Below are 26,473 nucleotides of genomic sequence, written 5' to 3' on the forward strand. Positions count from 1 at the left end.
TTTATTCCTAGGTATTTTATTTTTTTTTGCTAAGATTGTAAATGGTATTGTTTTCTTGATTTCTCTTTCTGATAGTGTACAGAAATGCAACAAATTTCTGCATATTAATCTTGTATCCTGCAACTTTACTGAATTCATTTATTAGTTCTAATAGTTTTTGGTGGAGTCTTTGGGGTTTCTATGTATAGTATCATGTCATCTGCAAATAGTGACAGTTTTACTTCTTCCTTTCCAATTTGGATGCAGTATGCTCTTTGACATAAGGCTTAGCAATCTTTTTTTGGATCTGTCTCCTCAGGCAGGGCAAACAAAAGCAAAAATAAACAAATGGGACCTAATCAAACTTAAAAGCTTTTATACAGTGAAGAAAACTATTAACAAAATGTAAAAGCAACCTACTGAATGGGAGAAGATATTTGCAAATGATATGTCTGATAAGGGGTCAATATTCAAAATGTATAAAGAATTTATGCAACCCAATATCAAAAAACCAAACATCCTAATTAAAAAATGGCCAGAGGACCTGAATAGGCATTTTTCCAAAGAAGACATACAGATGGCCAACAAGCACATGAAAGATCCTCAACATCACTAATCATCAGGGAAATGCAAATCAAAACCACAATGAGACATGATCTCACACTTATGAAAATGATTATCATCAAAAAGACAAGAAATAATTGTTGGCGACGACATGGAGAAAAGAGAAACTGTTGGTGGGAATGCAAATTGGTACAGCCACTATGCAAAACAGTATGAAGTTTCCTCAAAAAATTAAAAATAGAACTACCATATGACCCAGCAATTCTACTTCTGGGTATATATCTGAAGAAAATTAAAGCACTAATTTGAAAGGATATATACACCCCAATGTTCTTAGTAGCATTATTTATAATAACCACAATATGGAAGCAACCTAATTATCCATCAACAGATGAATGGATAAAGAAGATGTGGTATATATATATATACAATGGAATATTACTCAGCCATAAAAAAAGAATGAAATTCTGCCATTTGCAACAATATGGATGGACCTAGAGGGTATTATTGTTAGTGAAATAAGTCAGATGGAGAAAGACAAATACTGTATGTTTTTACTTATATGTGGAATCTAAAAAATAAAACAAATGAACTAATATAACAAAAGAGAAACAGATTTACAGAGAACAAACTAGTAGTTATCAGTGGGAGAGGAGTGAGGGAGGGGTAAAATAGGTGAAGGTGATTAAGAGGTACAAACTACTAGGTATAAAATAAACAAGTTACAAGGATGTATTGTATGGCACAGGGAATATAACTAATATTTTATAATTACTTTATATGGAGTGCAATTTGTAAAATTATTGAATCAATATGTTGTACACCTGAAACTAATATTGTAAGTCAATCATACTTCAGTATAATAAATAAATAAATAAAAATTTAAAAAATTAAAAGAATGGGCAAAAGCTTTGAATAGGCATGTCACAAAAGAGGATATGCAAATGGCCAATAAGCATATAAAATGTGCTCAAAATCATTATTCATCAAGGATATATGCACAGGAAACTATATTCAACATCTTATAATAACCTATAATGGAAAAGAATCTGAAAAAGAACATATACACACACACACACACACACACACACACACACATATAAGTGAATCACTTTGCATTTGTGATTTCTGGTTTGTTAGTAAACCAGAAACTAACAAAATATTGTAAATCAACTATACGTCAATAAAAAATAAATAAAAAATATATATATCCAGTTATATATATATATATCCAGTTAACAATCACACTTGACTTTTTGCCTAGACTGTCCGTTTCACTCTTCCTGTTATATCCAATAATAAATTTATTAAAATTTAAACAACAAAAGGATATATGAATCTAAACCCATAATGATTTACCACTATCTAGCCAGAAAAAGGGTTACACTCCTAAGGACTGACAATACCTTGTGCTGGTAAGTATGTGAAGCAACTGGAGCTCTCAGTTACTGCTGGTGGGAGTGTAAACTGGTGCAACTAACTTGGAAATCTGTAAGTACCTACTAAGGCCAAGCACAGGTGAATCCTGTGACTGAGCAAATCCATTCTTTGCCGTGTACCTAGTAGAAATGAGCACCATGTCCATCAAAATACATATACAAGAATTTTCATAATAGCTAAATTTGTAGTAGCCCCAAACTGGAAACAACCCCAAAGACCACCAACATTAGAATTTGTAATTCTAGTGCAAAGTGATACTATGCAGCGATGAAAACAAAACTACTGCCCATAGGCATCAACGGGGATGAATCTTACAAACATAATTTTCACTGAAAGAATCCAGACACACAAGAAGTACAATACATACCATGTAATTCTATTTACATAAAACTTTAAAACACCCAAAATAAATCTACATTGATGGAAGTCAGAAAGGGATTATCCTTGACCAGGAGATTGACTGGAAAAGAGCATGAGTGAGCCTTCTGGGGTGCTGGAAATGTGCTAACCTGTGATCTGGGTAGTGGTTAGATGGGTGTACAGATATATAACATTTCATCAGTCTGTATACATAAAATCTGTGTACTGTATTGAATAAAAATGCCTCAGTAAAAACTAGTGACTTAAAAAAAAGAATAAGCAGACATCCCTCAGGAAGAAGAATAAAGTGAAGGGGAAATTGCCCTACAAGATATCAAGACTTATTATAAAGCTATAGTAATTAAGACTGTGTGGTATTAGTACAGGGGTAGACTGGTTAGAATGGAACAGAAAACAGAATAGAAATAAATCCCCACATATATGGAAATTTGACTGTAGATCACTAGAGAAGAATGAATTCTTCAGCAAATAGTGCTGGGATGGTTAGTATTTATATAAAACAAAAAGTATTTTTTCTACAAAAAATAAATCCCTGACTGCCACATGAAAGACAAAAGCTTTGAAATTTTTAAGAATAAGATATAGGAAGATACTTATTGACCAGGAACAGTGGAAGATTTTTTAAGTAAGGTATAAGACGCTCTAATCACATAAGAAAAGACAGAAAACATGACTACATTGAAATTAAAAACTTCTGTTCATTGAAAGACTGAAAGACACCATAGAGAAAAAGAAAAGACAAGGCAGAAATTGGAAGAAGATATTTGCAACACATATAATCAACAAAAATACAGTATATGGAATATATTAAGAATTTTTTAAAAGAAAAAAGTAAGGGAAGCCAGCAGAAAAGGGTGTGAAGATGAATAGCCATTTCATAGAGAGGTAATACTAATGGAGAAGAAAAAATGCTAAACCTTATAAGGAATCAAGAAAATACAAGTTAAGAGGACAATGAGATATAATTTGCACGTACCAAATGGGCAAACATTTACAGTCTGAAAATACCAAGTCAAGTGTTAACAAGGATGTGGGCAACCACTGTTAGGAGTATAACGTGTCCAAGCACTTCAGAAAACAATCTGGCAATATCCTGCACATGTGAACAACTGTAGCCCAGCAATGTTATTCCTAGATATATACTCTGTATAAAAATTCTTGCACGCATGTACTAAAAGAACTTTTCAGAATGTTCATAAAAGCATTAGCAACAAACTGAAAACCCAAATGTCTGCTTAAAGAATGGATAGAAATAAATTATGGTATATTTACACAATGGCATTATACAATCTTGAGAATAAACTAGAATTACACACAAAGAAAATGGATGACTCTTGGGGGAAAAAGCAAGTTCAGAAGACTATACACAATGTTGTAACAGTTTTATAATGTTTATTAATATTTAAAACAAAAACCATTTTATTTGTTGATGTATCTGTATGTAATAAAACTATTTATAAAGCAAGAGAATGGGAAATCGAAAATCCAAGATGATAGAAGGAACACTCAGGGGTCGTGGTAATATTCTCCTTATGTTTGCTTCGTAATTTATAGATTTGTCACTTATTATTTGGTATTTCTCAAATATTACATATATTATGAATATGATGTAATAGAACCTGATAAATATTCTGATAGAAGTTGTTACCTATACGGTTAAGTTTCTGCCAGGAAGTACATGATGACTGAAGGCAGAGACTCCAGAGGGTCTGTCTACCCTGTGGTGTCTAACCTGACTTTCCCACTTACTAGCTGCATGACCTAGTAAGTTACTGAAAGTTGGGAAAGTTACTGAAGTTCCCTGTGTCTCAGTTTTCACATCTGTAAAAGGGGAACAATGAAAGAACCTATTTGCTTATTGGGGTCATGGTGGGGATGAAATGCATTTATAAATGTAAAGCACTTAGAAGAGTGCTTGGTCCATGGCAAGCCGTGTCTGCTCTCATCTTCATCACTCTGGGGGCTGGGTATGCAACCTGTCCTAGTCTCAGCTTACTTATTTTCACAGTGGGATCATAGGATTATTGTGGAATACAATGTTGTGTTAGTTTCTGCTGTACATGAAGTGAATCAGCTATATATATACATATATCCCCTCCCTCTGGGACCTCCCTCCCACCCCCTGCCCTGTCCCACCCCTCTAGGTCACCACAGAGCACCGAGCTGAGCTCCCTGCGCTATACAGCAGGTTCCCACCAGCTATCTGTTTTACACATGGTAGTGCACATATGTCAGTCCCAATCTCCCAGTTCATCCCACCCACACCCCCGTGTCCACATGTCCATTCCCTGCATCTGCGTCTCTATTCCTGCCCTGCAAATAAAGCAACTATACGCCAATAAAAAAAATAAACAAATATAAAGAAAATGACATTGTGCAAAGCACTCATTAGTCAGTAGATAAAATATAATTGTAAACATTTTGACTCAGTGTCATGGATTTCCTGTATTTGTGTTTTTTTCTTTTTTTTTTTTTTTACTATTTTAACTATTAAAAAATTCTTTTTAATTTTTATTGGAGTATAGTTGATTAAAAATGTTGTGTTAGTTTCTGCTATACAGCAAAGTGAATCTGTTATACATATTCATATACCCACTCTTCTTTAGATTCTTTTCCCATATAGATCATTACAGAATATTAAGAAGAGTTGCCTGTGCTATACAGTAGGTCCTTATTAGTTATCTATTTTATATACAGTAGTGTGTATATGTCAATTCCAATCTCCTAACTTATCCCTCCCCTACATCTGGTTTTGAAATTAAAGACTAGTCATGTGGTAAAGAACTAAAGATGCTAATCCTTAAGATGATTTATGTAGTGAGCAATGACATTCTTTTATGTGTAGTTAGACATGGTATATATCAATACTAGCTTTTTACTAACATTCCTGTTGGGATTCAGTTTGAAATCCTGGCATAATGTCTTTCTTAATATTTCATTAAATTACATTTTGCGATTATAATAGCTCTGAAAATGTGGGGATATCTATAATCCTATCCACTCAGAAATAAGCACTCTTCTCAGTTTCATGTAGCCCTTTTCTTATGTCCTAAAGAATGAAATCAAGATCACACAATTAAATAAATACGTGGAAGAGCAGACAATGAAGGGAAAAGAACTTCAGAGTGTCCACATGTTCAAGAGGTAATAGTTATGGTTTCTGTAGAGGCCCCCACCGGCAGCTACTCACCCTTCCTGTCTTTATGCCATCTTACCCTCTCCTGCAACCAGGTGGTCCTCGGACACCAGGTGCTGGCCAGGTGGTGACTCAGGAGCCTGGGATGCTCCACCTGAGGATACCCTTTCTCAAGAGTTCTCCTTTCCCCTCAGGTTCTGATAGAGATGAAACCATTTTACATGAGCTTCATGGAAACAAAAGGTTTTTTGTGGGGGAGGTATTTTGTTTTTAAGATAAATATATGCTTAATTTGTATAGACCCTCAGTAACCACCAGTTGGATTCTCAGCAGCTTAAGTAAGCTGTCAAGTTTAAGGCAAGCTATACTCATCTCATTTTAGCCTCCCTTTTCTAGTTGAACCACAGAAGTCAGAGCCCAAAATGCCTTTCCACTTTTTCGTGTGGTGTAGCATTTGTCAATATTAAATTTAATTTGTGCTAAGAGCAGCTCGCTAACAGCGAGAACACAAAGCTTGCTGAACTTCACTTTGTGTGTTCAGAAGAGCCAGCATAGCGAACCTAATGAAATCAGCAATATTATTCTACCAAATCTAGCTCAGCTCTGTTGATTAAAAATGTTATAGGCTTAAGGACTGACCCTAATAAAAAACCATTTAAAATTTGACTATTTCATCACCTATTCTGTCTCTTGTACTTTTTACATGGAAGAATATGTACCAATTACCAATCCAGTGGGCCAACATTAAGAGGTCATCATCAACAACAGACATTTATTGAGTGCCTATTGTGTGCAAGGCACTGTGCTAGGCGTGGGGCTACAAAGACAAAGGAGAAAGAGTCCCTGCTCTCAAAGAGCTTACAATCTAATTAGACTAACAGGACACATACATAAAAAGACAAAGGACAATCCAAGGTAGCATATGATATTAGGGCACTGAGTGGAAACAAACAGGATTGCAGCCTTTTTTTGCATTTCTATGGTGGCTCAATACCCTGAGTAGGTGGGGATGAGGGAGCTAGAATAAAGGGGTTACTCCTATTCATTTATAAGCCTTGTAGACACTCTCTCACCTCTTCCCACTCCGAAGTGTCTTATGGCATGTGCTAGAACCTGGGCGGTTGGTTCACTTTTACCTGGAAGGCCTTAGTATTATAGTTCTCATTGAAGTGGCCTTTTGATAGGGTGATGCACTGTCCTGGCTTTCCAGGGACTGTCCTGGTTTTGGTACAGAAAGTCCATATTTTGGAACTCCTCCCCTTCCCTCCTCCCTTGGCCATGGGGAAACCAGGATGGTGCTTCTGAAAAACCTTGTCCTGTAGTCCTCCCAACCTACTGTGGCTATTGCGCTGGTAGGACCCATCCCAAATCTGTTCCCCAGGTAGGTCCCTAGTTTAAAAACCTATAAGGAAGACCTTAAGAGACCCCAAAGACTGCTGGTTTAAGAGTACACTGTAGACAAAAGACAGCAGGAGAGAATGATGGCAAAGACAGAATGAGGTTTAAGAGAGAAGCAGTGAGGGTAGAAGAAATGATTGGGTCAGGAATGAAAGATGTAAGGGTGCTAACATCATCTGCTAACACTTCAGAGAGAGAGAGTGGGAACACAGACCCTTCTTTCAGAGTGGGTCTGTTTAACAACTTGAATCATCATGCCAGTGGAATACAGGGTATATTTCTGAAATGAGGTCACTCCTACATAAGGGCAAATATTTGGGCCTATTAAATCGGTACACATGCATTTAAATAACACTCTCATTCCTGATAGAATTTCAACATTTTCCTTCCTTCTAAATACCTTTACCTTCTAAATCAATAATTTTAATTTTTGAGGTGTGTTTTTATTTCAAAATGAGGTTATAGCCTTCCATTTTAATGTAATTCAAAAAGATTAGTAATGGAGAGAACTTCAGAAAACAAAGGTAATCTGTCTTGAGAGCTCTTGTTTGTAATCTGATACACATATCTGGTAGGAACCTAAGGGTTCCAAGAGACCTCACAGAAATTTCTCTTTTAAGTACAGTACCTTGTATTTTGCTTTCATTTATTTTTTGGAGAAAAGCTCTAACTCTGCAATCTTAGGACCTTGGAAGTTCCTGCATCGCTCTGGTTTTAGGTCTAGCCCTTAGGAGCACATACCAGGGTTAGTGAAGCACAGGGACTTAGTTACCAAATACCCATTAACTGTAATGGAAATCACACAGCGAAGTCCCCACACAGCACACTGAATATTTACCTCTTAATGTTCTTTTAATGTATGCTTTCTTGGGTGAATATTTACTGGAGAATATTACAGGCAAGATTCCTCCTTTTATGGGCCATTTGAAGTGATTGATTTTGCCTGTGAATTCCTGTATCGTTGCTCATAATGGCTATGGCCTCTGCCAAATGTTCTTGCGTTGAAATAACAGACGCTGTGGATGGGCCAGCCGTAGCTTCGTGTTACTGGGGTCTTAAAAGCTGAGAGGAAGCTGATGACACAGCTGGGGAGAGAGGAGAAAGGTATGTAACATAATGAGTATGATGTAGGCTCCAAACACAGTTGGATACTGAAATCACTGAGGTCTGTAAACATGGTTGTAGTCTTTTATATCAGAGTTGATTTTAATGGTGTTGCATCGTGTTAAGACTGATAGTCATGAAATGATATCGGCAAGAGAAGAATTCAGTTGCCCACAGCCAGTTCCAGCAGCACAGTCTGTCAGAGTTCTAGGTATTTTCTTTAAATGCTGTAATAAAACCACTGTCTAAGTTATAATTTCTTACATATTTATACCATAGTTTTAAAAATATAAATTCACATACTCACATATCCTAGCCACATGTAGATTTAAAATATTTCCCAATGAAGCCAGGAATTTCAGAATTCCTTTGCTTTACACTCTTTTGAGTATCTGAGAGAGAAAAGTTACAAAAAAGGTGGAGCTATCATATGATCTTAAAAAACAAAACAAAAACAAAACCCCTAAAACCTGAGGATAATACAGACATTTGAGATATTATTAGATTAGGTAATATAGCTACATCTTTGCATGTCCCAGTATGCCTTAAAAATAAAACTTGTTAAAGGAGCTACTTACATCTGAGCAATATAATCTCTTCAAGTGATGGGAAAGGTGGCCTATGAATCATTTATGTAAAATTCTTATGATTTTTTATAAGTTCATAAAGTACTGTTTGTCCAGAGTCCATGCTGTAGAAGAGATTGTGCTGGAATAGAATCCTATTGTTTCTTTAAAAAACTGAGACAAGTTAAAGGACACATTCCAGTATGTTTTGGACAGACATTTCCATTGTATTGGCTTTTTACAGCTCACGCCGCACCACAATAATACCAACTTTATTTTTGCTAAATAAATATCTGGACTGTGTTTGCATCTCAATAACAGTACTCCGTATAATTAATAGTACTAGTTAATGCAAAGGAATGGAATCTCAGTACTAATTAAGGAAAGGGAAAAGAGCTGGTAATGTGAGAAACCTTCTTTAATCTCAAACCAGGTCATGTTTTGTAAAACAATGTCAGTCTCCATACATAGTATTTGCTGGTGCCTTCAAATTTGGCATTAGAGAAATTAATGCCTTCTAAGCCATGTGTAAAGAAAATATTGGTGTATTTTTTTAAAGGCTATTTTTGAACAATATTACTTGCGTAAATGAAAATCTTTCACACTAGCTGATCTTGGCTCGGAATAAAAATAAGTCCTTTATACTTCTGAAGACGAGGGAACGGCAGTGAATATAATGTGAGATTTGCAGTAAGTGAATCTGAATAGTTCATAGGATAAATGAGTCGTATGATGGGGAATCTCCTTGTATTCTCTTCTCCACACAAACTCACAGAAATGCAGTTCCTTGCTCTTGTAGTCAGGGAATAGCATGAAAGATCCCCCCCGACCCTCAGAATAGCATGGAAGTTCTCTCTCTCTCTCTCTCTCTGGTGCAAGAAGCACCAGAGAAGCAGGGGATGGATTTTGGCCAATGGGTTCCGTGGAGGAGGTATGTTTTTAACCACAAGAGGGGGATAGGTAGTAGGGGGATATAAAAGGCCCCCTAAAATAAGGCTCCTGCTACTGTGGGAGCCCCATCATTCCAAGTGCAAAGTCCTCATGTGGGTCAACAAGAGGCTCTTTGAGAGAATTTCATATCTGGAATGAAACTTAAGAGGTCCGCTGGTACAGTGATATCATTCTGCAGAAGAGGAAACTAGGGCTTTAGTGAAGTAACCTACATCAATGATTACTAAAGCAAACTGTCTTTAAGTTTCTCTTGTTGGTATCTTTTTTGTTTGAACGATGCAGTTTTTGGTTTTCAATGTTGTCATTTGGAGCATTTCTGCATATTGGAAAATGTCATAGCTGTTCTTGAAGCCTGAGGGTTCAAAAAATGCAACACAACATTTCCAAGCCAAATACCGTCGCATGCTAACGATGAGCACTGGGAACACGGCAACTCACCTCCCAGTTCCGGGCCTTTTCCAACCATCATTCAGGATTAAAGAATTAGGAAGGATAAATTACCACATAATCAGAATCTATAAAAATACTGGCCGAGAACACACTAAAAAAACTCTCAATAAATAAATATTGGGCATTTGCTTATGAAAGTCAGTGAAGATGTACTCTTCAGAAATCATGTCCATACTTTCAGGCTGCTTTTTACAAATCACACATACAGAGTCCAACAAATGACAAAGGTTCAGGTTAGGATACAAGTTGATAGAAAAATGACTTTTGACATGGTATTTCTACAAAGGAATACAACTAATGGTGAGTTCCTAATGTCTCAGTTTCGAAGGCAATACTTAAAGAGATCCAAAATGTTTTTAGCCATGGCAACATCATTTAAATGAGAGTTCGGCCCCTATGGTAACCCCTTTTGAAAGGGACGACACTCATTAGGATGTATTCATTCTGGAATTTTCCCTTACAAACCAACTGCACTGCTGTGTAGTCACGCCTCAGAGGCACCTGTACATGGTACTTCTTGAGGACTGAAGCTACCCCGGTGACTAATTCTGTTCCTCTTTCATGTCTGGTGTTTCAGGAAGTTCAGTGGCCTGACGTCTGATACAGTGGGTTCTTGGGATTTCCATCTGGCCACACACATTCCTCAGAACACAGGTTTATTCTCGGGATGACTTATAGCAAGTGATTCTGGTTTCCAGTCTGGTTGAAAAAAGTGAATATTGAATGTCCGTGCCCAGTTCTTAAAGACTCGTTTCTCTGTGATAAAGCGGTGATGACTCCCCTTCCGTCCTCGCTCGTGGGAGAGGTACATCGTACATTCATCAGGTCCAAAAGGTTCGTAATAGTGATAAGGTACTGAAGGGTGATTGGGATCCCTGTAGGAGGAAAACGAGATAACTGATTAAAGAAAAAAAAAAAAATTCCTTTCACAGATTTAGGTAAGATGTTATCCTTAATAAGCTGAGCACAAACCATACTTTCAAGTTAAATGAATTCAACCAACGGCTTTGCTGATGTTTAAGCAACATGCACGTGAAGAGGATCTGAGGCTGTGAAATAAACTCAGCCACCATCATTATCAAACAGCAAGATTAAACGTGAGCCCGTAGGAGGTTCAGGCTTTTGGGATTTGGAAACTACGTAGTCCTAAGAGCCAGCTATAGTTATGATTTCCACTCTTGCCCCACGCAGTCTGTTTAGCACAAACAGCTATGAAGATATTTACAAAACAAAAACACATCCTCCTCCTTCCCCACCCCCGCCCCACTCCAAACCCTCCAGGGGCTTCCACTTACACTAAGAGCCTGGCCTACAGGGTGTTCCGTGATCTGGCTCCTCTCCAGAGCCTTCTCCTAACCCACTTGACCTTGTCTGCTATGCTCCCACCTTACTGGCCTCTCTGGTGGTCATCTCGACCAAGCTCGTCCCTAGCCTGAGGCCTTGGCTCTTGAGGGCAAGTCACCTGGCTGGAACGCTCTCCCACCAGCTCACTCCTTCTCACTGCTGGGGATCGATTCAAATGTATCCTCCTCGGAGAGGGCTTACCTGATGCCTGCCCCTTCTCTCTATCTCACTTGCATTTATTTTCCTTGTGGCATTAATCATTCTCTGAAACTGCTGTTGTTGTTTACTTGCTTATTGTCTGTTCATGAGAGCAGGCCTTTGTCTTGTTCTTAGCAGGTGCTCAATAACTATTTTTTGAAGTTCTGTTGTTGAAAGAAATTTATATGGAGTTAGCAGCTAAACGGCAAGCCTCTAAAGACAATTCCTCCTCCAGGTATGGAAAGTGGATGATCCAAGTTTGATCGCACGGGAGAAACTCAGCAGGCACGACGCCACCATTTTTCTCTTGCTGTTTTAGACGGACAAGGTACTCAAACCTAGAGTCTCTACATTGAGAAAGTCCAAATCTTCAACCCCTGCTGTGTAGCCCGAGAGTCCCCACATTTTTCGGTCTCTATATCCCTGTCTCCGCCTCAAAGGAGAAACACTGGCTCATTTCTTCAAGGTAATGTGAACAGGATTAACGTGGTGGTGGTGAGCGCTCTGATGTAGGGTTACTAAAATATCTCACCCCCAAAGAGGTCTGGTCTCAGACTGGGTTCCATTCTAGGCCAGTCCACCCCACCTCTTCTGTCTTGAAGTCTAAATGATAAGAGCAGTCAAGATATCCCAGCAGATAAACCTTCCTACCTTGACCTACACTCAGCAAGCGGCCTTGTTGCAAGACTAAGCTCTTCTTGGTCTCTTCTTAGCGCTTCTCTTAAAAAGTGTCCCAGCTTCCTGCAAACCACCTTACAGCGCTTGATGCCCTGGGGTCCCCCTCCCAGCACTCAGCTCTACTCTAAGTAGAGTAACTTGGTTTCCCAGAGATGCTCATCCTGCTAGATACCTATTCGTCTTCTTCAGAGGAGATCAATACACAAATGGCTTTTAGAGTAGCAACTTTTCTGGGGTCAAGGATCGAAGTCTTTTATCAAGAGGGGTGTCGAGTTCATGGCTCTGAAGACAATAAACCTTTGAGCTTCCTCTCCTCTGAGGTTAAAGTTCTTCCAGGAAGAGAGATTTACTTTTGTCATGCAGCATTTAAACATTCCTCATCCTGGGTTGGATGCTGTGCTGAGTTAATAGTTTGCATCTCTATTATGCCTGTCTCAGAAGTATCTCTGTGTTCTACAGTGAGACATCAGGTTCCGTCCTGTCCGGTTATTATAGAGTTTGCTTATTTACTTGCCCTAGAAATTGAAACCCCTTAAAATTTTAACAGAAGGTGTTTTCAATATAGAAAGTGCATGGTAGGAAAAATTCAAGTTGGAACGGACCACTATGAAGAAAAAAAATTTAAAAAAGAGAAATAGAAATTTGTGAGACAAGTCTCCCCAGATTCATATGGCATAATTTGGGGAATCGTGCTAAATTCATGTTGCCATGGTAAACTTGGGGTTAAGCTTTTATTCCAGTACGGATCAGGTTTTAAATCTGATTCATCTAAGTTTTGGACATAGTATTGGCATCAATCTGACTAAAGAGTCAATCCTGTTTCTAAAAATATCATGAGATTGATTTGGCACCTAGGCATAGAGGGAAATTGGAAACCAGCTAAAGGATGCTATAGGATCAATTTCCTTATTCAGGAAGACCATCTCCTTGAATGAAAATGTATCTGGCTCCACACTGATCTCCTAAAGGGAGAATTAAATTTACATATTTGGTTCTTATGGTTTCAAAGGTGTCCAAATAACTGAGGGTTGTCTCCATGCTTTAAAACGTTGTCCAAATGGCAGAAAAGGGCTTGATGGGACTTAGAAGGCAGAGCCGAAGCAACTGCAGGAACAACTCTCCTGTAGGTTGTCAGCCTGCCATCAGGTGTCATCCACTGTGCCGTTCAGAAAGCCCTTCCTTCAGAAAGTTCAAGGTTATAATTCTTTAAGCCTTTTTTCCCAAGCCTGACTTTCTAAAGGCTGCCATAGTTTTTTTTCCCTCCACCTGATCCAAATGAAAACAGCAGTAAAAATCAGCAGACTTTCCACATCAGGTGGCTACTATTGTAAAAGGAGGATTCTGGAGCTCAGGTTGCTGTCTGGGGTCAGGGGGTGCTCAGGGAGTGAAGGTGCAGGGGTGCGGGCTGTGCGGGCACGATAATCACAGAGCCAGTTTCCTAAGCGGCAGCAGCCTGTCATCAGCCCTCCAGGGGCCAGTGGGAGAACAAATCCTGCAGAATAATGTGAAGAAGGATTGCTTTTTCTCTATAGAGAAAGCAGGTGGGGAGAATGAAAGAACTACCATGTAGTGCACAGGTATTAAAGAAATACCACTGCCTATGTTCCACCTCCATAGAGTCTGGTTTAATTGATTTGGAGAGGGTCCCAGGCATAGGTATTTTAAAAAGTGCCTTAGGTTTGAGTATCAAAATCAATAATGGCAGTATTGGATTTTAAGTCCCATAAAATAAAACAGAATAAATATCCATGAGTCCATGATGATTTCAATAAATTACTGAATAAATAAATAAATGAAATACAGAATAATTCCAATTAATAATCTAGAAAGAATGAGGGAATAGAAAATCACCATTAGAACAATGCAGTAATTGTTGCAGGCAAGATGCACAGATGAATGGAATATGAGAGAGGAAAAACATGAGGAGAAATAGGTTATCTGCATAAAGTCCCCCCAATGTATTTATTAATGATAGAGGGAAAAATTGTAACTTTACAATGAGTAAACCTGGCAGACACCACCTTCACCAAGTGACCAAGGTTAACATCGCCAGTAATAAGACATTTTGAGATCATGTACCTCTTGATATGAAATGCTACTGCTTCTGTGGTATCCTTCTCAGTAATGCATAACCTCAATCTAATAATTAGAAACTATCACACAAATCCAAAGTGATGGACATCCTACAATGACCAGAATTCTTCAAATGTGTCGGAGTCATGAAAGATAAGGAAAGACTGAGGAACTGTCACAGACTGGAGGAGACTAATGAGACATGATAAGAAAATGCAAAGGGATCCTGGATTGGGTTCTGCAGGAGAAAAATGACATCAGTAGGAAAAATGGTGAAATGTGGATAAAGTTTGAAATTTATTTAAGAGTATTGTACCGGTGTTAATTTCTTAGTTTTGATAATTTTGATAATTGGACCAAAATGGTAACATTAGGGGAAGCTGGGTGAAGGGTATACAGGAACTCTCTGTACAATCTTTGCAACTTTTTCTGTAAGTCTAAAACTTTTTCGAAACAAAATAATTTAAAAAGGTAATAATGTTATAAAGTTCTGTAGGAGATTCTAATATGCAGCCAGGTTTAAGAAGGCTGATTTAGTTAAATACCTGCTAAGCCTCAGTGCTCAGCTTATGTTATCGCCTTCATTCTCCATCAGGCGTCTAAGGTTAAGTATCACTACGCCATGTGATGGGTGAGCATCCGGCACCCAGGGTGAGAATCGGGCACCCAGGGTGAGAGTCCTGTGCCTGGTTTAAGCACACAGCCTCACTCATGGGCCATCCAAGATTCTAGACTTGACTCACATAGTGCTCAGTACTCCACATAGACTAACATTTAATCATCACGTCGCCCCAGTGAGAGAGGTACTGTTATTACCTCTGTTTTACAAATGAGAAAACTCATACCCAGAGAAATTGAAGAAGTTTCAGGGCCCAGATCTGAACCAAAGCTGTACTCTTAAGAGTGAGGCTCTGTGTCTTGGAAAAATTCCTGTGCCACCAGGTGGCTGTCTGCACTAATGGCACCCCAGGTTCCCATTGGGTTGGCACCACATGGTTGAGAGCAACTCTGTCCTTGCTGCATTCTCCCAAGCACCCACCTACAGAGGTGCCCCGTGCCTGGTGGGCACTGTGCAGCAGGTCAGGGTGCGAAGCACAGGCCTCATGCTCAGTTACAATTCTGCCCACTGATATCTCATCTATGGCAGCAGGAGCTGGTAACGTGCCATTTTAAATCTTCTAAAGCTAAGCTGTGCAATTGGAAAGAAACCTTGTATCATTAACAGGTAAGGGTGAATATTTCCATTTCTGGGTATGATCTAGGTTGACCCTGACCTCCCAGTTTGGGCTGGACGATCTAGAAGGCTAAAAAAGAGTCTGATGAAAGAATGGTGCTTTCGCCTCTCTTTAGAGCTCTCAGATACTCTCTCCAAACACACTGTTATTCTTGGCATGGTATACAGTACCATATAGCAGGTAGTCAGGAACTGTTTGAGGAATAGTGTTGAATCAGTAGCTGTCAAGTACCTCGGTTGTTCTGAAATTGGCTTGCACTGGGGGCCTTGGGGACATTATGGAGCATTCAGAAGAAAATGTTCCCCTAACAGGCCTTCCTACACAGCTGCTTCAGGCCTGGGAGGCCCCATGAACCACCTTTATTCTGTTGCCTCCATTTCTTGTTTTTACAGCCTCTTTTGGGAGGAAACTGCCACACACCTTGGAAGCCAGTGAAATAATACTTGTGTTTCTGGGGCACAAAAAACGACGAGAGCCTGCAGCTGTCCACCCGTCATGGGTCAAAGGCCCAAGTGAGTTGCCTGAACCCCATATCCACACCCAACCACTCAGGCACCTCACGTGGTGCCATAACATCCCATAACAGATGCATTGTACCCATGGGAGAGAGGAAGGTAATGAAAACACCCAGTGACCAGTAAGTTGGTCAAATTATAGCAAAGACAGAAGAAGAAATTATGGCAAAGTTAAGCATCTATGAAAAAAAAAAAGTACAACAATGTATTTTAAGTTCACTGCATAAAATGTGAACCACGTGGATGCATTATATTCCATACCCGTCCTCTGTAAGCATCTGATTCTACAGGGTGGACTGTTGCCAAGTAGGAACTTGCCCTGTTATGCTGGCAGCTTTATTAATGTTCACTAGCTAATAACTCTAGCAGAATCAACTCTCTGATATTCACGATACCTTTGAGATGTCCTTCACATTATGGATAAGATATTAATTTAGTTCCATGACAGTGATCGCTCTGAGTCGTTACTCTGCTAATTAATACTCAAGAAGTGATGGGTAACAGAGAGTTGTAAACTTGGTAATGTGTTAAGTATGACCAGAAATAAGACAGTTAGGTAGAATTTAAATGCTTGGCCCATTATTATCACAAATAATTTACAATGGAAAATGAGTTTAAAAATACTCACCATCACTTAGTTTGGAAAGCAATGATAACAGAGCTTTTTCATTGCAATTTATAGTCCATCTAGAGAGAATGGATTTGGCTTCCCATATGGATACGGCATGATTTAAAGGTCTATGTCCCCATAATAATATATTTTGAGGCTGTCTCTGGTGTGACACGACATTAATTTTCTCTGGCTTTCTGAACACCGATGAGCCCGGAGTCCAGTGATAGAGGCAGGATGGAGACTGATGCCTCGTGCCTGAGGACCCAGTGCTGGCCTTGGCTGGGAATGATACAGGTGGCCACCAGTGACTTCTTTGGACCCTCGAAATCGGAACTTGCCACTGGCTAATTATACTCTTCACTCACCTGGCACTTTTGATCTTGGAATAAATATAGAATCAGTCTCCTAAACACCGTCAAGGAAAGGAAGGTTTTTATTTATTCACTGAGTTAATCAATACTGAATACATACTATGTGCCAGACACAATGGCAAGAGCTAGAGACACAAACGTGGCTTGAGATAGGACCCCTTCCCTTGAGGAGATTACAGGCTGATGAAAGAGATGGACATGTCACTCAGTGAGCTGAGGCAGAGGGGGAGGTAGCAGAGGCCCCAGTAGGGGCCCAGGTGGGGTCTGACTCAGATAGGAAGGCAAGGAAAGCTTGGAGGAGGAGGACCTCCAAAGCAGTGGAGGGAGGGGTTAAGAGTTTTGGCTCTTGAGCCCTGAAGACCTGAATTCAAATCCCAGCTCCATCACTTACCTGCCCCACGACTTTGGCCAGCTGTTTCACGTCCTCAAGCTTTGTATGTAAAATGGCGATAATAATAATGTTTATCTCCTGGGATGATCATAAAGTTTCCATGAAATGGCACCTGTACTCGTACTCAGCACACCACCAGCATGTGGTATGTGCAGAAAAAATATCAGCCATTAATATTACGGTGAAGAAGCGGTAGTGATCAGCCAGATTAAGAAGGAGGGGATGGATGATCGGAGATGAGGGCAAAGGGGCAGGTGTGTGCAGGGTGAGCTCCTTCTTAAGTTCCTCAGTATGGCTAAAGCAAGTCTGTGAGTAGAGGAGATGAGACTAAGGCGGCTGCAGAGCTCAGGTCCTGAGGGCTTGTGTGCTAAGCTAGGGAGTGTGAACTTTCTTCTAAAAGCTGTGGGGACCTACGGAGGGGTTTAAGTGATATAGAGTCAGACTTGCGGTTTATCCAACAGCACAGTGGTGTTTGGAGAGGAAAGAGAAAGACCAGAGTTGGAGAGAGCGGTCAGGAGGCTACTGCGGCACCAGATTAAGGAGGAAACGGTTGCACGCCAGTCACATGACTTTTAGTCAGTGTTAAATTCTGCCAGATTTCGAATAACATGTCCTTCATCTGCCGCCATGGCCACTTATACATTCACTGTTTCCATTTGTGGTTTTAAATATGAACGTGGGGTTATTCGTCTCCCTAAGGAGTCCATGTGCTTAGTAGTTTAGAGGCTACTGGAAATCTTCTTGCCAATGAATGATTCCTGGAAGTAAGTCAGGCACTTTGGGTGGGAGGGATGAGAAGGCCAGACGTCCAGGAGAGCTGGATGGAAAATGACAGCTCCAGGCTTGTAGGAGTGAACCCACCCACACGTCTTAGAAGTCAGGCACTCATGGATTGCTCAGCTGTCTGCTCCCAGGATATAATTTAGTCCCCTACTCCCTGTCCTACTCTACCTCCCTATATGTCCCAGCATATAGCAGCTGACATTCCCTTTGGGTCACTGCCACGCTAAGCTGATGGAAATGACTGCAGAAGTAGTCCAGTGTTTGGTCCTTCTGTGCCTTGGTTTCCTTGGCAAGGAGAAGGTGATGACTCTATTCTCCTTAAAAGTGTGTGAGAGTGTGATTTAGATTGGAAAGCGGCATGACTGTATCTTAGACCAGAGGTCGTCAAGGCTGTCAATGTTCTTATTTGCCATGGGACCCTTTGTGATATGAGAGCCCATAGGTAAAACAGAGAGAAGTTCATCTGCTGCCGATGAAGTGGGGCAGGAGGGAGCAATGTTCTTTCAGCTTAGCTCCTTGCCCTTGTTCCACTGGATCGGGTCAGGAGGAAGCCGGAGCTGGATGTTTCAATAAAGCCCTGCAGGTCAGAGACTACTGACAGGCAGAACGTGCATATTTTCTCCCACAGGAACCTTGGGAACCTTCTGTCCCTTATGACTGAATTGTGTCCAAGTGACACGCAGGAGACCAAAGGCAGGAACCCTAAGGCAGGAACCCTGTCTCATTCATCTTTGATTATGTCCCTAAGTGCCCAACACAAGTTAGGTGAATGAATCAAAGTCTCTGTGATTTGTTTAGTAAATGACTTCTTTTGAGGGTCCTAGTTGTATCTCAAAGTCTGGAAAGGTTAATTTACCCAAAAAGAGCAGTTGGCTCTCCTTTGGTTTGCTGAATCCCCATGTGCCTGACTCTTCATTCCAGTGAGAAACTGGGCATAAAGAAGCCACAGAATGGGGGGGGGGGTCTGCTGTGAGCAGCCCGTGGGGTGTCCTGCAAGGAGCTGGAGGGAAAGTGGGACCCAGTTCACATGGGAGCCTTTCGTGTCGTTGGCCCTCCCTGCCAACCAAGCACCGTTCATTAGTGCTCGCTAGACAGCTCCTTAAAATGTGCTCATGGGTGCACACCTGCAGATGAGTGAGCCCTTTCCCCTCGTAAATTTATCCACACTTAACGTACACCAGCACTGTGCCAAGCATTCCTCATCTATTATGTCATGGAATTATCGTATAACCCCGTGAGCTAAGTACTAATGTCATCATCACCTGCAGACATGGAAACTACGGCTTCTGAGATGGTCATTAAGTAACCTGCCCACGGTAACTAAGGCTCAGTGAGGTTGAATAACTTTCTCAAGGTCACACAGCTTCTGATCTTGAGAAATATGGCTCATTTTTGGTCGTATAAACACCCTTTGACTACAGCACGAGAGAGAGGACAGGGCCATTCATTCACTCGGTATGTATGGAGCATCTGCTATAGGCCAGAACGGTACCGATCTACTGTCCTGTGCACCACGGCTCCAACAGTGATCCCAACACACAAAAAAGTCTCTGCCCTCGAGGTGTTTATATTCTGGTGGACTCAACCAGCGTGAGATCTGTCATCTCACAAAAGCTTCCCTACCACTTTTGGCCCCGGTGATATCTTATCTCCCTAAGTCCTACAGCTCATGACACACGTACCCTGCTGCCCTTAGAGTTCTTAACTTCTTTCAAAATCAAGACAAAGGGGGAATGATCAGACTAGTAGCTGGATTAACTTATAAGTTGCTTTTTCCTTTTCTGGTGGTGATACTGTTTGCAAGAGTCATTTTGACTCCAAGTGGCTTTGCTGTGCTTGTTAGATTTCTGTGTGGGTAAGGCTTATCGTAAGCCTCCAGGAAGCAAGAGCTGTGGCCTGTTCTTTGAACCCCCCCCCAAAATTCTTGGTACCTTTCAGGGTAACTCTCAAGGACTTAGGATAATATTAATAATTATTTTATATATTTTATGTATAATATTAAAGTATTAGTAATACTAATGTTATTAATAATCTTTCCTGAGCACGAGCTGTGTGCTGGGCACTGTGTCAAACGTTCTACAGCCATGATCTCATTTAATCCTCACCATGACCTGTTTGCTTTTATCATTATTTTCTTATGCCCATTTTGCAGATGAGGACAGCAAGATTCAAGGTCACCGGCAGGAACTGGGTGCCTGGTGGTTCAGCCCATGTGTCCTGGACGTGAAGACGAAAGGCACCTGGGAATCAGTCTGGGCTGCTCCTCTCTTTCCCTTTTTATCCTTCCTAAACAGGCATCAGGACTGAAGAGGATGCTGTCACCAGCCTAACCCTCTGCACCAGAGGACACCCAGCACACTTCTTCACTTTCTCTGATAGGACACTGGGGGTGGGGATCCTTCTGATGAGTTCTTGCCGAAAGCATCTTATGAGAACAACTGTTGAACCTGTGGGATGGTGGCTGAGGAACAGAAATTCAGAGTGGCTCCCAACATACGGCGCACGGACAGTATCTTGACTTCCTTGCTAGTGTCACTGTATAAATTGTTCCCATCCTAAGTGCACCAAGCCGTGATGAACTAACTCTGAGTAAGAGAAATGACAGGTTAACTTGCCTTTCATTTGTTTTCCATAATAAGTGCAATATTTCCTTGAACACTTTAAGTCATTAACATTTCAATTTATTCATGCCCTTTTTCTCCGGTGCCCTAATGGCAATATTACATAATTATATCTGCCGTCTAACCATCAGCTTTGATGGCTCTTTGCATGCCCAAAGGGGCCACTGCCACTGCCTTTGTTAGCCTGTTGGTTTGAGGAGGCAGTTTGCTTTTTTACACCATCTTACCTACTCTTTTTGCACAGAGGTTGTCAAAGGGGAAAACAAGGCCAGTGCATTAAGTGATGAGGAACTGGTTGAGGATCCAGGCTCACTCTGGCCATGTACTAGGCGCTGTTCCAAGCACTTTACATGTATTCGCTTATTTAATCCACCTCCAACCCTCTGAGGCAGAGTCTATTATTATCATCACATCCACTTCTAATGGCGAGGAAGCTGAGACACAGAGAGAATGAGCGACCTACTCAAGGTCGCACTAGGTTAGTAAGTGGCAGGGCTGGGCTTTGAACCTGTGCCGTCTGGGTCCAGACTCCACCCACTTCCTTACTACATTATGTCTTCCCTGGGGATGCATGAGTCCAGGCAGATTTCAAAGGCCTGCTCTGTCCACCCCTTTCCTTCTCCCCTGTGACCTGACTCTTACATATAAACTAGTACTGCTGCTGTGTGGTCTTTGGGTTAAAAAGGGTGGGAGAAAAGTGGCAAAGTGATAACGGCACAATTAAGTATGCTTCATCATTCTTGCATCAAACCTCCAAATGGTAGATTTTGCCTGAAGGCCCACGGCCTTTGAGAAGTTCTTAGGTTTGAAACACATGAAAGTATAAGCAAGCATAAATTTTAATGAACAAGTTTAAAATGCCCTCCCACCCCAGATCTTACCATTTGAAGATCATGACTGAGGCCATGTGCAGGTCAGCAGGCATGCCTGAAAACTAGGAAACTTTCTGATTTTATTGGCATCACTCCTTTAGGTTACAGGTGAATTTCAATCGGCCTTCCACAAATCAGGCCCTGGATATTTCTCAGTGTGTCTGTTAGTACACACCGAACTCTACCTGGGCACATGCCAGGAGGTAACTTAAGGTAGCAACAGAGATGTATGTGTGTTCCCTTTAAAGCGATACATCAAAATAATTATGCCTGTGCTTTTGGTCTTAGAAACACAAACCGAGGCTACTGATGTGGAAAGGGAAAGAGACTAAGAGGAATATTTTAATTTTGGAAAACAGGCCTAACCGTCAAAGAAATTGCCCTCTTTAATTCATTAAAAATTACCACATTCCTTTCAAATGAGAATACAACTAATATTTCTTTTTTTTTTAAATTAATGAATTAATGAATTTATTTATTTTGGGCTGTGTTGGGTCTTTGTTGCTGCGCACGGGCTTTCTCTAGTTGTGGTGAGCGGGGGCTACTCTTCATTGCAGTGCGCGGGCTTCTCATTGCGGTGGCTTCCCTTGTTGCGGAGCACGGGCTCTAGACACGCGGGCTTCAGTAGTTGTGGCTCACAGGCTCTAGAGCTCAAGCTCAGTAGTTGTGGCTCGCAGGTTTAGTTCTCCGCGGCATGTGGGATCTTCCTAGACCAGGGATTGAACCCGTGTCCCCTGCATTGGCAGGTGTATTCTTAACCACTGCACCACCAGGCAAGTCCCCAAAACTAATATTTCTTAATGCTGGTTCATTGTTAATATTATGCCAATTACTGCATTACTTTTGGTTGATAAATATTCAGAGGATAAATGAAGCCCACAAGATGGATTAATTCTCCAGCAGTACAAACAAAAACTTTCAATATTTTATATCACATAATTAAATGCTGTTTGTTGTTTCTAGAACCAGGACTTGGGACATGTTAATTAATTGCTTCAAGAAGACAGGAAGACATGTTTCATGGTTGATAGTTGGAATTAGACATTTATAAACACTGCACAACACTGCTGATGAATTACATTTGCAGAATAAATCCTACCTGCAGAAGTCTGGGGGCACCATGCCATAAACATGGATCCTGTCACAGAGCTCCAGGGCAATGGTCATTGTGAACCAGCCAGTGCTGAGCCAAGTGTTGGAGATCTTTCTGGAAGGAACAGCAGTTAAGTCTGCAAGCTGGTAAAATAATCATTATACCCACTCCATCTTAAATCTTTTCTGGAACAAGGCTGACTATAAACACACACACTCTCTCTCTCTCCATTTGGTAAACTCTCTCTCTCTCTCTCTATCTGCTCAAGCTGGAACTTTAGCAGATAGAAATCTGTTACTAATACCACCATATTCCATGATAATATGATAAATGATGTCAATGCTCCATCATGGTGGATTCTCAAGGGACTTCTACATAGTCAAAGATGATGATCAATGTTTCAATGTTTAAGTGCGAATTATTACCACTCAGTTTCTTGTAAGATGACAATCCTCGTGTGTCGACTCTTTATTAACTAGAATACTTGACTAGCTATAAGTATTCTTTTTTCTCCAAGCAGGGTGGATAACGAAGAGCTTATTAAATGTGAATAAACACACTTGTCTTTATCTATCAATTGACCAACTGATCGACCAAATGATCTTAGGGTAGAAGCTTGCCTTCAACTAGACTAATTAACACCAACATCTTGACTGAATGTCTTTCCTTAGAAGGAGTACATTCATTTGGGAATGGGCTAATGATGAGAGGAAAAGGGACACAGGGATGCTTACGTTTAATTGAGCATTTGCTTCATTTTACCTCAGAACAGTCCGAGCCCTGTGAAAATTTTTATTAAAAGACCAAAAATGGACAGAATTTAAGGAATAAATCAGTGGGTTCCAACATTCATTCATTTGCCCATTCAAACATCTGTATTGAGCCCTAACCACACACCAAGTCTAAGGGTAATCGTGGAGACACAACATCAAGGTCTAATTTGACTTGTGAGGATGACTCAGTCCACCAAGCTATGCTGCTGTGGATATTAATTTCAATTCTTCGGGGGTTGCTGCATTTACTTTTTTTTTTCAGTGCTTGTGGCATGCCTCATTAGCCAGTTTCAAACACCTTATCCCCAAGGTCAGACTGTCTGACTTTGCCCAGCCATAGCACCGTATGTGATGTGAATAAAAGAGTCGCAGGAAAGCTTTTCTACTTGCACTGCATAGCACCCCTCTTTGAAAAGGAAGAGTTTTTGTTAAGCAGTTTGCATTATTTCCATTTCACATAAGGAATAACAACCAAAAAAGGCATTTTAAGATGTCTTTTGTTTTGTCACATACCTGACAGGAATGGGTAATTTAGTCATTCCTGAGTTCGTGGCTTCAACTTTCTAGTTCTTAATTCCTTTACTCATTTTTATTTTCCATTCCATTGTATCTGGATCCAGTAATATCCCAGGAAGTACATTTAAAAAATTCTCAAGATGGAAATAGCATGGATTTGTATCTTACTAGTTTCTATTATTCACCAGCAAAATGACCTGAGGCAGGTTATTGCTGTTCTTTGAACCTTGATTTCTTATTTAGAAAGCAAGCATGGGAAGCTCTATCTTCTTGTGCTATTTTGAGGACTAAAGGAGAGAACATCATAAAAAGTTATCTAGTCTGGTGTGTTGATACATCAAGATCCCTTCCTCCCCTCTTGGTTGCTAGGTTGGAGCAAATGAAATAAATAATTCAACCATTACTCCCAGTGCTTTTTAGCAGACACAAAACAACTGATATCCTTCCAACACTGCTACTGGCTCTTGTGTAGGAGCCATCATCAGTAGTCAGGGCAGTACAGTAAGTCCCTTACATACGAACTTTCAAGTTGCGAACTTTCAAAGATGTGAACGTGCGTTTGCATGTCCAATCACATAAGTTAGTTCACGTGTCTGGCATACAAAGTCACATGCGTGCATCCTCTACAAGTGGTTGTTCTTTCGTGTACTTTACTGTACAGTACTGTATAGAGTACAGTAGTACAGTATCTTTATTACAAGCCCAGGATGTCATCTATGATGAGGAAAAAAGAGCTACTACCCAGACATCACTGGATCCTTTTTTCAAGAGGGTAGATAGAATTGAATCCAGCAAGGGAATGGAACTTGTGCCATCAACATCAGGCGTGAGTGAAATTGCAGCTTGCCCTCTGTCTCCTATTGCTGACGATCCTTCAGCTCTACCATCTCCCACCTCCTCTCCCTCCTCCAGTCAGTAAGTCTTCTTGCATGTTCACTCGATGCCAGCTCCTGTATACCAGCTGTTGTACTGTACTACTGTACTTTTCAAGGTACGGCACTGTAAGATTAAAAACTTTATTTTTTGTGTTTGTTTTTTTATGTATTATTTGTGTGAAAAGTATTATAAATCTATTAGAGTACAGCACTATATAGCCGATTGTGTTAGTTGGGTACCTAGGCTAACTTTGTTGGACTTACGAACAAATTGGACTTATGAACACACTCTCAAAACGGAACTTGTTCATATGCAGGGGACTTACTGTAATTAGAAAATTCTGGAGCCTCCAGCCTACATAGGTATTAACAATCCCCCTTGTTTTTCACCAGGGCTATAAATTTGTAAGACCTTTGGGACTGAAGGAGGTGGGACAGAGCAGAGCTGACTGAATGGGGGAGGGGAAGAGAAGGCAGTGCCTTGCCTCAAGTTAGACCATGTCTTCACCAAGGCTGTGACCTTGAGATGGTAGGTTGTTCTAGGCTTAAACTGGGAGAGTGAATAACCGGAATGATGTGGTGCCCAGGAGGAGAATGACAGCTTACTTATACCCCCAGATTCCCGATCCAGGAATCACACTCATGTCCCTATGCTTTCGAGTTGTAGGAAACACTAAGAGGGCTTTTCCCAGGGGCAGAAACTTCCCTACAACTTTGGCTTTCTTTTGTGTGATGTAGTAGAAATCACAAGCCACAGCCTGAAATATAGGGGGATGTGACTCTACAGAAAAAGATTTAATGGGTAAAAATGGGGAGAGTAAAAAGTGGAGGACGAAAGAAACTAAGGTGAACATTTCTTTAAAGTGCCACTTAAAATTCCCCGGACTTGCAAAATAATAGTCTTTTGGGATCACATGCTATAGAAATGCAACTGCTTTGTGCTGTCTTTCTAAAAAGATTCGAACTCTTTTTCCAACAAAGGAATATCTAGTGTTTTTATGCTTAATCAGCTGTAATGAAGGAATATGAAGAGCTGTCGTGTGCTTATTAGGGAAAATTATCAGATATTCTTTTATATGATGAAGTAACACACTGAGCTGATAATGCTATAGTACACACTAAATTACAATTAAAGGCCTTTCTGCTCCACCAGAATCTCATTTATAATCTCTATGGAAACATTCTTCCTGCAGTTATTTCATTTATACTTCTTTTATCTAATTACTATAATATTGGTTCTGAATCATATTTTCCTAATGTACCCTATTGAATTATAAAGTTATTTTCAAGTACAGTTACTTTCAAATATCAAAGAATACCACTTGGCCATCTATGTCATTTGTCATGCTTCTTAATTGCAGATTGTTCCTGAGCCATTTTTTTCTCCACTTTTAAGTAGGGTGAAATTTCCATAAATCAAAATCTATTGAATTACCTCATTTCTTTAAAATATTAGCCTGAAATGAATGTCCTGATTATGAGATTGCAAAATTAGATATTCCATACTTTGTGTATCTTTAATCCATACCACTGTTTTGTTAGATTTCAAGAAA

At 40.4% G+C, this 26,473-nt stretch overlaps 1 protein-coding gene across 4 annotated transcripts in view; it reads right to left on the reverse strand.

Annotated features, from left to right (window-relative positions):
- Window positions 1–6,255: 6,255 nt before the first annotated feature.
- Window positions 6,256–26,473, reverse strand: part of ST6GALNAC5 (ST6 N-acetylgalactosaminide alpha-2,6-sialyltransferase 5) — a 171,564-nt gene continuing 151,346 nt past the window's right edge. For 2 of the 4 annotated variants that reach the window (XM_082355793.1, XM_082355792.1), the window contains 2 exons: window positions 22,763–22,870; window positions 8,771–10,844 (listed from right to left, as the gene is read on the reverse strand). In XM_082355793.1, coding sequence (XP_082211919.1) covers window positions 10,613–10,844; window positions 22,763–22,870 — 340 coding nt within the window. In that variant the 3' untranslated portion in view covers window positions 8,771–10,612. Of the gene's footprint in view, window positions 7,984–8,770; window positions 10,845–22,104; window positions 22,398–22,762; window positions 22,871–26,473 lie in introns of those variants that run through there. The other 2 variants (XR_014234509.1, XM_082355794.1) reach the window with 2 other exon arrangements.

Source organism: Balaenoptera borealis (genome assembly GCF_965194805.1).
Source record: "Balaenoptera borealis genome assembly, chromosome: 1".
Taxonomy (NCBI): Eukaryota; Metazoa; Chordata; class Mammalia; order Artiodactyla; family Balaenopteridae; genus Balaenoptera; species Balaenoptera borealis.